The 11,956-nt window shown below is 41.4% G+C and overlaps 1 protein-coding gene across 2 annotated transcripts in view; it reads right to left on the bottom strand.

Moving 5' to 3' along the window:
- The window catches only part of TIMD4 (T-cell immunoglobulin and mucin domain containing 4), a 52,831-nt gene that overhangs the window by 6,876 nt on the left and 33,999 nt on the right, over positions 1–11,956 (bottom strand). For both annotated transcript variants that reach the window (XM_011947663.1, XM_011947662.1), the window contains one exon: positions 837–886. In XM_011947663.1, the coding sequence (XP_011803053.1) occupies positions 837–886 (50 nt within the window). The remainder of the gene's footprint in view (positions 1–836; positions 887–11,956) is intronic.

Here is an 11,956-nt window from a genome sequence, read left to right on the forward strand (position 1 = left end):
CAGAATCCCAGAGACAGTGGGCAAAGCAACCAGGACAGGACGACAGACAGTGTCTGACAGAAAGATGGGGAAGAAGAAAGAGGGGATGGGGAAACTTTATTTATCCTTTACAGACTTCTGTACTGCCTGAAAGCTTTCACTTAAAATGGCTTGAATCACTTTTGTAATAATAAAAATAGTACCCTCAGAAAATAAGAGAAATATTGATGGCAGGTGTTGATTCTGCAGTATGTCATGAATTCTGGGTCACACAGAAGGAACACACAATGATTTTGCATGTTTTTTGTATTTTTTTTTTTTCTTTTCAAAGCATTGGCACATACAGCAGTAACAATCAAGGTTATTTCTGCCAAGAGTACAAGTCTATAAATTCTTGGGCTGTTTCATAATTGTTGCAATGAATTTTTCTAGTTATCAATACCCTGCTTTTCCTAGTTCACCTCTGCAAAACTCTGTGGATTTTTTGTTTGTTTGTTTGTTTTTTGTTTTGTTTTAAGAGACGGAGTCTCCCTCTGTCACCAGGCTGGAGTGCAATGGCGCCATCTTGGCTCACTGCAACCTCCGCCTCCTGGGTTCAAGCAATTCTCATGCCTCAGCCTTCTGGGTAGCTGGGACTACAGGCATGTGCCACCAAGCCCGGCTAATTTTTGCATTTTTGATAGAGATGGGGTTTTGCCATGCTGGCCAGGGTGATCTCGAATTTCTGGCAGAGAGTGATCCGCCCACCTTGGCCTCCCAAAGTGCTGGGATTATAGGCATGAGCCACTGTGCCTGGCCACTGCTGTGGATTTTTACGATTTAAGTGATATACTTCAAATACTTCATAGATTTTTTACCTGTCCTGTTTTTGTTGTTTTGTTTTGCTCAGGAACTGCAGTATCGGATGCTGGGAAGGAAAAGAGAAGAAAATGGTTATATGTCTGGTGGGGGAATAAAACATCACATCCTGAAATAGGTTACTAAGAGCCCATCTGGAACTGCAGCTGATGTGTTTAATTATTTAATCCCGTGTTTTTTGTATAATCTATTTATGCATATTTGTTTTGATATGGTTTTAATGTAAAGTTTATCTGCTATACAACATTATCCCCCAGGAACATCTCCATTTTATAGATGGGTAGAGTCAGGCATTGGGCCAGCAGGTGATTGGCTCTAATTTTTCTGTAGGCCTCAGCAATTCATTCAGGATTTTTATCCAGCAAGAAAATGTGTCAGTTTTCTGGTTAACAAATATTTACTGAGCACCTATTATAGGCCATGCAGTGTGATAGCTATACCTTGGACCTCATAGAATTTACAACTTAGTGCAGAAAACCAAATGTAAAAATGTAATGTAAATAGTTGAAAACATAATTAGTTATAAGTGCAAAATTCTGGGAAAAAAAACAGTATGAGTTGTTATAGGGACATATCATGAGGTTGCCACACTTGTTCTGGAGGGTCAAGAAAAACTTCCTTGAGAATGGGAGTTCATGCTGAGAGGTGGAGTCATGTATTCATAATCTATAGTTGAGTTACAAGGGAACCATACTGAGAATCTACCAAATGCTAAGCACTGTTCCAGGCACTAAGAATACTGTGAGACTGCGGCAAGGCAGTCCATTAGAGAAGAGAGACTGAAAGATGATTTCAGCCTAACAGGCCAAAGGTAGTGATGGAGCACACACAGGCTGCTGGAAGGGCAGGTAGAGGGAGAGGCATTCAGCTCAACATTGTAGTTCATTGAAAGTTTTATTAGAATAAAGTTTCATGAGGACAGAGTCCCTGTCTGCTTGTTCACCACTGGGACTCTGATACCACCTGGCATATATTTGGTGCTCAATAAATGTTTGTTGAATAACACTTCTGAGTTAAGGTCATGTAAGAATTAGCCAGGCAAAGAATGGTGGCAACAGTGTTTCAGGTGGACAGAATAGCATCAGCAAAGCTGTGGAAACAAGAAAGAGCGTGGTGCCCACGTCAGATGGTAAGTGGCCACGAAGAGGTGAAATGAGGGGTGGTAGCTGCAGGATGTGAGACAGGTGAGCAAGAGCCAGTCAGGGAGGGCCTTTGTTTCCTGATGGTAAGTCTCCATTGGATTCTGTAGGCAATGGAAAACCACAGAAATGTTTAAGCATGATATCGCCCAGTTAGGAGGATAAGGGAACAGTCAAGACGACTGTTATCATCTAATTCCAGGTCTGAAATTCTGAGCTAGTAAAACTGAAGAGAGAGAGAGAGATTTCAGAAATGCTTAGAAGGGAGAACAACAGGATATGGATGTTGAATGTGTGAGTGAGAAAGAGAGAAAAGTCTTTGATACCTCACCAGTTCCTACTTGAGACACCTGGCCATGGCCTGAGCTGTCCACTAAGACTGGGAACAAGGGAAGGAGTAGAGAAGGGTAAGTCTAGGGGAGAAAGGTGATGAGTTCACATTTACAGTCACTGAGTGACTGTGGGGCACATGCAAGCAGAAGTCACCTAACAAGCCCCTGATGCATTTGAATCTAAATCAAACTCAGGAAAAGGGTGCAGCTGGAAATACTGATTTGGGAGTCATCAATATCCAGGGAGCAGTTGACCTCCTCAGAGTATATAAGAAATCCGGCCTGGGCACAGTGGCTCATGCCTGTAATCCCAGCACTTTGGGAGGCTGAGGCGGGGGGATCAAGAGGTCAAGAGATCGAGATCACCCTGGCCAATGTGGTGAAACCCCGTCTCTACTAAAAATACAAAAAGTAGCTGGGTGTGGTGGCGTGCACCTGTAGTTCCAGATAATAGGGAGGCTGAAGCAGGAGAATCACTTGAATCCAGGAGGGGGAGATTGCAGTGAGCCAAGACTACCCCACTGCACTCCAGCCTGGCAACAGAGAGAGACTCCATCTTAAAAAAGAAAGAAAGAAAGAAAGAAATCCATGGGCTGCATGTTCAAAGAGAAGAGTAGGGATCCTGGAAAACATCAGCATTAAAAAGTAGGCAGAGGAGATGGAGGAGAAAAAAAAAGAGAAGAAAGGGTCAGAGAGATCAGAAAGCAAGAGCAGTATCAGAAGCCGGGGCAAGGAGGAAAACATCCAGGAGGGATGTAAAGTCATATTTACAATAAAATCTTAAAATAGAAACAGAACTTAAATAAAACACACAGGGAGAGGTCCTGGATATAATAAATACCTAAGCTAATAATTAATGAAATTGATCATTGTTTCCCCAGAGTTTCCTTTGTACTTAAGGCAAAAGGATAAATGTGGGAGATTTTGTAAGGCTCATAATTTGGTATCAGAGAGCTGATTTGTGCATCAGGAAAGTGACTTGTTAAATGCCTAGGAACAAAGCAGAAATTCAGCATGTTTTCATATCCTAGAACTAAGTTGTTGTTGTTGTTTTTCTCTCTACAATTATCCCCTAGAGCTGAAAATTGCAGGTAAGAATTCAAAACTCCTACCCCTGTTCTGTCAAAATCCTGTTGTATCACAATCATTTGTGATGAATAAGCCTGAAATTGAAACCATCAAAGGGAAAAGCCAGCCTGGGTCAGTTTTGTCAGAGCTAATCTGTATTTTAAATTGGAATCGTCCAATGGGAGAGACATTTTGCCAACACAAATGCTGCTGCATGATACCAAACAGCACTTTTTTCCTTCTTCTTCTTCTGAAGATGCTAAAAGCCCAAATGGGAAGCACTCCAAGGGCTACAGTGTCATACACAGAATGGTAACACTGAGAACAAGTTGATGGTGATTTTTCTTCCTCGTGAAAAGTAGCCATGCCAGTGGCGAGGGGATGGAGGTTAGAAACGGCAAAACTACTGATTTCCAGGTTGTCTGTGTTCCCCCAGCCCTCAGATTCTCAAGTCCTTGAGCTCTGACACATGTGCACTGAGACAAAGGCAGGAGCCTCCCAGAACTTGGTAGTAAAGCAATTCTGCAAGAGGGAAGTATAATGAGTAGCATAGTATTACTACTCCCTCTCCCCCACCAAATCACATCCACCCAGAAACTCAGACTGTGACATTGTTTAGAAATAGTATCTTTGCAGATGTAATTAGTTAAGCTCTTGAGAGGAAATCATTCTACATTTAGGGTAGGCCTACATCCAATGATTGGTGTCCTCAAGAGAAGGGGTCACAGAGAGATACACACAGAGAAGGTCATGTGAAGACGGGAGAGACTGCAGTGATGCTGTCATAAGCCAGGGAATCCCCGGAGTACTAGAAGCTAGGAAGAGGCAAGGAAGGGTTCTCCTTTAGAGCCTCCAAGGAGAGCATGGCCATGCCATAACTGCTTGATTTCAGACTTCTGCCCTCCAGAACCGAGAGAGAGAATAAAAAGTTCTGTTGTTTTAAGTTTGTGGTACTTCGTGTTACAGCAGCCCCAGGAAATACATTCAAAGGAATCAACACACAAAGATTGAAAGCAACCTTAAACGGGGGTAACTAACCTAAAAAAAAGTCAGGAAGTGGGTGCAGAGCGCAGGTAAGAAGACTAAATCCAATGAAAGATCCTAGTATTAAACTCCAAAGAGTATAAATCCAATGTCATATTATTATTAAAATTCCATTGAACTTTATTTATTTATTTATTTATTTATTTATTTATTTATTTATTGTGGAGACAGAGTCTCGCTCAGTCACCCAGGCTGGAGTGCAGTGGCGCGATCTTGGCTCGCTGCAACCTCTGCCTCCCAGGTTCAAGCGATTCTCATGCCTCAGCCTCCCAAGTAGCTGGGATTACAGGTGTGCACCACCAATTTCTTGTATTTTTAGTAGAGATGGGGTCTTGCTATGGTGGCCAGACCAGTCTCAAACTCCTGGCCTCAAATGATCCACACATCTCGGCCTCCAAAGTGCTGGGATAACAGGCGTGAACCACTGCACCTGGCCTCACACTGAATATTTAATCCTCACAAGCAACCCTATGAGGCAGACATTATGCCATATTGCCAGTGAATAAACTGAGGCCCATGGGGTTGAGCAATGTGATGGAGGTTGGACAGGTGGTAGCTGTAGAGCTGGTATTTGAACTGTCTGACTGACATAAATACCTATACTGTTAACAATCTCATTATGCTGGAGCTCAAGTGCCTTGTACCATGTAAATAGCATGTCCTATTGACAGAAGAAAAGAATGTTCAGGACAGTGATTTGTACTGAATGTACCAAAAGGATAGTTTAGGACAGTGTTCTCTAAAGAGGGCTTGGTACTTGCCATGAGTGTAGTAGGCAATCCACTGGCTGTGGGGAAAAGGACATCTTCTATTTACATTTATTTATACTTTATCTTTTAAACATTTTCCAGAAGGATATATTTCATAGTGTACAGGACAAATTGGTAAACGAATATAAATAAGCATCTTAATAATAAGAATACATTATTTTTCATCAGAACACATTATTAGTCTGGTCTAGAGAAGAAGGAATCATTCGTCTCTCAAAGGTAGTTTAGAGACTATGGTCAGCAAAATAACGACACCCAAATATGTCCATGTCCTAATCTTCAGAAACTGTGAATATGTTCTCTTACATGGCAAAAGAGATTTTGCAATGTCATTAAGTTAAGGATCGTGCAATGAGAAGATTATCCTGGATTATCTGGTGGGTCTAATGTAATTACAAGGGTCCTTATGAGGAGGCGGCAAGAACATTAGAGAAGTCAGAGGATGTGTGATAAAGGAAGAAGAGCTCACAGAGATATTTGAAGATGCTACGCTGCTGACTTTCAAGATGAAGGAAGGGGTCACAAGCCAAGGAATACCTCTAGGAGCTAGAAAAAGCAAAGAAACAAATTATCCCCTAACAAATCCAGTATGAATATAGCCCTGCCAACACCTTGATTTTAGAGCTTCTACCCTCACAACTGTGAGATAATAAATTTGTGTGTTAAGCCAGTAAGTGTGAGGTCATTTGTTACAGCAGCAACAAGAAACTAATACAGAGACAGTGGTCCCTAAGACCTTCCAAAAGAACAGTGGCTCTGGGACAGGCACAAGAGATGAAAGGAAGATTGACTTTTCATGTTAACATTTTTTGTATGCTTTGTACTTTTTCCATGTGTGTGTATGATGTATCTTAAATTAATTAAAATGTAAACAATAACAAAACAATCTTAGCATTAACTCCACTTTTCCTAGGTACATGGATTCACCAAACCTTCTGGTTAATATTAGATTTTTCTACAGGATGAGAATGTGTTTTCAGGAGGATTACAGGTTAGGTCTCTTGGCAGCTAGAATTCTAACTGTTAGTATATTGGCTTTCTAGCTTGTATTTTGGTCTCTCGAGTTCTTGGTAGGCATGGGCACTCTGGTAAAATGAAATTCCTGTAACACTTAACTTTAGATCTTGGAGTACTGCCAAGTGCTTGCACCTCAACCTTCTTCACTGTGGCATCCTGGGACTCTCTGCCATCACTAAGTATTTATCTCAACTTTTCTGGCTGTGTGACCTTGGCTAAGATACTTTCCTTCTCTGAGCCATAGTTTATTCATCTGAAAATATTAATATTTCACCAACCGATCTCCTATGTCCTTTTTAACCTTTCTAATTCTGGATATCTTTTTACAAAGAATTTTACTGAGAAAAATTATCATTACACAATACTCTTTTAAAAGGATATAAAACTACACTTAGTACAGGGAATGAGTATGCAAATACTTAAAATACATACAGAAATACAATTGTGTATTTTTAAATATTTGTATACTCATTCCCCAAAGAAAACTAAAAAGAAACATAAAGACTGAATATATCTGCTTTCAAGTAGAAATATCAAGAGAATTAAAATTATTCTTCCTAGTACCATTTTAATTTTGTCTAATTTCTAAATTTTCTCAAATGTGATTTTTTAATGGGAAATTTTCTTTGTATCATGTGTTAATCACTGGAAACTCCACGATGCTTGAGGCAAGAGCAAATTCTTGGGGTGTGTGTCATTTCCCCGAAACAGTGTCAAAGCAACCTTCTATGTGAAACTTTGAAGACGGGTGTTAGAAATCCAGTAACCCACAGTCCAAAAAGGGTTAGAATGATGCTATTTAAAAGGGACACCCTCCAGATCTAAAAGTACTGACATGGAAAGCAAGCTGCCCAATAGATATATACTGCTTGTTTTTATATGTCCAAAGAATTTTTAACAGTAAGTACATATAAAACCCAACAAAGGCCTGCTAGGGTTAATACACTAGTTAATTGTACTGTGCCAGCATCAGTTTCCTGGCTTGGACAATGTGCTATCGTTATGTAAGATGTGATCACTGGGGGACACTGGAGGAATATAGGAGAACCTCACTGTACTATTTTTGCAAGTTCTCGTGAGCCTAAAAGTATTTGAAAACAAGCTTTAAAGAAAATAGTTTAAGGGCCGGGTGTAGTGGCTCAAACTTGTAATCCCAGCACTTTGGGAGGCCGAGGCAGATGGATCACCTGAGGTCAGTTCACGACCCGCCTGGCCAACATGGTGAAACCCTGTCTCTACTAAAAATGCAAAAATTAGTTGGGTGTGGTGGCGGGTGCCTGTAATCCCAGCTACTCCGGAAGTTGAGGCAGGAGAATGACTTGAGCCTGGGAGGCAAAGCTGGCAGTGAGCCAAGATCGTGCCACTGCACTCCAGTCTGGGCAACTGAGTGAGACTCTGTCTCAAAAAAAAAAAAAAGAAAAGAAAATGGTTTAAATATCAGTCATTTCACAGTATTCTATCGAATATATGAATGGTATATAGCAGCTTTGTGGTAAAGATTTCTTGAATGAAACTGTTTAATGAAATTTAAAGTGAGTTTAAAAGAACATAGAATGATTTTGAAAAGAAAAAATTGAAAGTTTTTGTGAAAAACAATAATCTATTGTTATGAGGAGAATTAAAAAGACTGGGCAAGGATCACACCTGTAATTCTAGCACTTTGGGAGGCCAAGGTGGAAGGATCATTTGAGGCCACAACTTTGAGGCAAGCCTGGGAAACATATCAAGATGCTCTCTCTACAAAAAAATTTTTTAACAGATTAGCCAGGCATTCTAGGCTGCAGTGAGCTATGATTGGACCCCTGCACTACAGCTTGGGCAACAGAGCGAGATCTTGTCCCCTCCCCGCTCCAAAAAAAAATCTGAAAAGTGAAAGGATATAGTCCAACCTGTAACAGTGGTAATCTCTTTATCTGTTCATGGGTGAGAGTGTTGTGTTGTGTTGTTTTGTTTTGTTTTGTTTTTTGTTTTGTTTTGTTTTGTTTTGAGATAGAGTCTCACTCTGTCTCCCAGACTGGAGTGCAGTGGCACGATCTTGGCTCGCTGCACCCTCTACCTCCCAGGTTCAAGCGATTATCCTGCCTCAGTCTCCTGAGTAGCTGGGATTACAGGCCCGGCTAATTTTTGTATTTTTAGTAGAAATAGGATTTCATCACGTTGGCCAGGCTGGTCTTGAACTCCTGACCTTGAGGAGCTGTGATCCACCCACCTTGGCCCCCCAAAGTGCTGGGATTACAGGTGTGAGCTACCGCGCCCGGCCCTTTCTGGCCCTTTACAGAAAAAGTTTGCAGATCCCTACTGGTCTACTGGTGCAAAAACAACCCCCATGGTTTCAAGGAATTAAATTTAATTGTAAGAGCCTTCAGAACTTAGGGTGATGATATACTTCCTTTTCAACATGGCTATGCTTACCGTGGTACACCAGAACCTGCTCTGTCACTCAATTAGAACTGTGCTATGTGCAGTTCTGAAGTGGCATTACACTTTTAGACAAGAAGATATTTTAAGAATCCGCTTTTAATATCCCCGTTCCCAACCTATTCATAGAAACTTGCTTTAAAATTAGCAGAGACTTTCTCTTTGAATACATTTATTGAGTGCTTACTATGTGTTATGCACAGTTATAAGCACTTCATATAAATCATAGTTTTTTAAAAAACTTGAGATAGGGTCTTGCTCTGTTGCCTAGGCTTGAGTGCAGTGCTCAATCAGGGCTCACTGCAGCCTCAACCTCCCAGGCTCAGGGTATGGTCCCACCTCACCTCTGCTTCCCAAATAGCTGGGACTACAGGTGTATGCCACCACACCTAGCTAGTGGTTTTTTGTTGTTGTTGTTATTGGTTTTGGTTTTGGTTTTTTTGGTAGAGATGGAGGTTTGCTATGTTGCCCAGGCTGATCTCAAACTCCTGGGCTCAAGTGATCCTCCCACCTTGTTTTCCCAAAGTGCTGAGATTACAAGCGTGAGCTACCACTCCCAGCCAAATTATCACATTTAATGCTCATAAACCCATTTTACAGATGGTAAACTAAGGCTGAAAGAAGTTATATTGATTGCCCAAGGTAACACAAACAATTAAAGGAGATTTGAACCCAACTCTGAATGACTAAAAAAAAAAAAAATGTTTTTAACGAGTCTGACAGAAAAGAAAAAAAGCAAATTATAATCCTACTTGAAAACACAAATTCTCTAACGAGTGAGCTTCAAGCCAGAAATCAACTGAAAAGAAGAGCACTCTGTCTTCTCAGTGGGTGCATTTTAAAACAGATATCACATATGTTGACTCATCATTGAATTCATAGATGCTGGGACTCATCTGTCCTATGTTTAAAACAAAATTAGTTCTGAAATAAGTCAACTCAAAGATACAATTTTAACGCAATCCTGGAATTTTAGAAGTGACAAGTGCAAGCCTTCAGAGAACAGTTTCTTTTCTTTCATGGGTAGCCTCGGGCTTACGCTGCCCCCTGTGGATCATGGGCGATATAGTCTTAATATATCCAAGACAGCAAAAGAATCCAAAAATCACAATCTGAATGTTTAAGAGTTGGGAAGGATTTGAAATTGTCTCCTCCAATTTCTTTTTTTTTTAATTTGTCAAGAGGGAAGCTGAAATCTAGAGAGAAATGTTCATTTGCACAAGATTTTACATAAATAACAAAGGAAGGGACTACGTATTTTGCTGACCTCTACTCAGAATTCATATTTTCTGACCTTTCTCAGCAGCACTAACACAGATCTAGAATTTCAAAACTCCTGTTGAAAGTGGAAGCACACAGTTATTGAATTTGCATACTTGCTTTAAATTCTGAAGGACTCTACATGTTTTTATACACTTAAATGAATATATACACTTAAATGAATAAATCAACAGAGCATTACATACATCCAGGCATTCCTTAGGTCAAAAGGAAGAATTGGGTGGGGTCCATGTTGGTAATTATGAAAGAGAACAGAGAGCAAGTTGTGTTCACACCCAATGTGTTTCAGAAAGAGGAAGAAATGGTGAGATACTGTCACATTTTACACAGATTAGGTAGATAGAAGGAAACCAGAGATTCTAGAACACCATTGTTCAAGAGGCACCTTGGTTCTGAACCTTATCCTCAACCTTCCACTGCTCTTGAGATACCCTAGCAACAAAATCTCGTCAACCCTGTGAGAGCCTAGAGTCACCTCCTTAGGCTTCTGTTCTCCTGTGACAATAGCTGAGGGTCTCAGTAGAGCACAGATAAGACCTCATTCCTAATCCTTCATCACTGGACTCTCTTCTGGAGGGCAATGTCTAGCACTGTGCTTTGCCCACACTAGCTGATCAATAAATCTTCACTAAGGCCAAGTGCGGTAGCTCATGCTTGTAATCCAGCACTTTGGGAGGCCGAGGCGGCCAGATCGCTTGAACGCAGGAGTTCAAGACCAGCCTGGGCAACATAGGGAGACACCATTTCTACAAAATAAAAAAAAAATTAGCTGGGCGTGGTGGTGCATGCCTTTAGTCCCAGCTACTCAGGAGGCTGTGGCAGGAGGATCGCTTGAGCCCAAGAGATCAAGGCTGCAACGAGCCATGATCGCACCACTGCACTCCAGCCCAAGCTGCAGAACGAGACCCTATCTCGAAAACAAAAATAAATAAATCTTGATTGAGGGAGGTGGGAAGATTTGCATTTGACCTAAAAGCCTCAGAATTATTGATAACAACAACAATAATAATAAATGGTTACCATATACTGAGCACTTACTGCATGCCAAGTGCAATGTGAAGTACTTCTCATGTTCTTAGTTGATTCTCAGAAGATGCTCGGCAGTAGTTACCATTATTGTCCTCATCTCACAGTGGGAAACTTGTGGCCTAGAGAAGTCAGGCAACTTGCTCAAGTTGCATAGTAGGAAGGGACAGAGCAAATCTCGGAGCCAGGATCATCTACCTTCGTAGCCCAAGCTCTTATCCTCTGGGCTCTACGGACTTTGGAAAACGTGGCAAAATGAGTGCTGGAGACTGAATACAATGGGAAGAGTGGTTCACGCCTATAATCCCAGCACTTTGGGAGGCCGAGGTGGGCAGATCACCTGAGGTCAAAAGTTCAAAACCAGCCTGGCCAACATGGTGAAACCCTGTCTCTACAAATATACAAAAAAAGAAAAAGAAAAAAACATTAGCCAGGCATGATGGTATGTGCCTGCAATTCCAGCTACTGAAGAGGCTGAGGCAGGGGAATCACTTGAAGATGGGAGGCGGAGGTTGCAGTGAGCTGAGATGGTGCCATTGCCCTCCAGCCTGGGTGAGAGAGCGAGAGTCCATCTCAAAAAACAAAAAAAAAGAAAGAAAGAAAAGAAATGAAACCCCAGTCCTCCACCACCTGGATGGGTACAGTTTTTGGAAAAGAGATTATAATAATCATTATTATCGATGATTATTATTGTGAGTACAATGTAAGCATCTGAAAGTGCACAAAGCACTTTCATATACATTATGTTATTGGAGCTGTAATATGAGTCTATGAGCTAAGCAAACTTGGGCAGACTTATTGAAAGAGGAGGAAAGGCCAGGCGCAGTGGCTCAAGCCTGTAATCCCAGCACTTTGGGAGGCTGAGGCGGGTCACGAGGTCAGCAGATCAAGACCATTCTGGCTAACACAGTGAAACCCCATCTCTACTAAAAATACAAAAAATTAGCCGGGTGTGGTGGCGGGTGCCTGTAGTCCCAGCTACTCAGGAGGCTGAGGCAGGAGAATGGTGTGAACCCAGGAGGCG

This window comes from Colobus angolensis, unplaced genomic scaffold, assembly GCF_000951035.1.
Source record: "Colobus angolensis palliatus isolate OR3802 unplaced genomic scaffold, Cang.pa_1.0 Scaffold27, whole genome shotgun sequence".
Lineage (NCBI taxonomy): Eukaryota > Metazoa > Chordata > Mammalia > Primates > Cercopithecidae > Colobus > Colobus angolensis.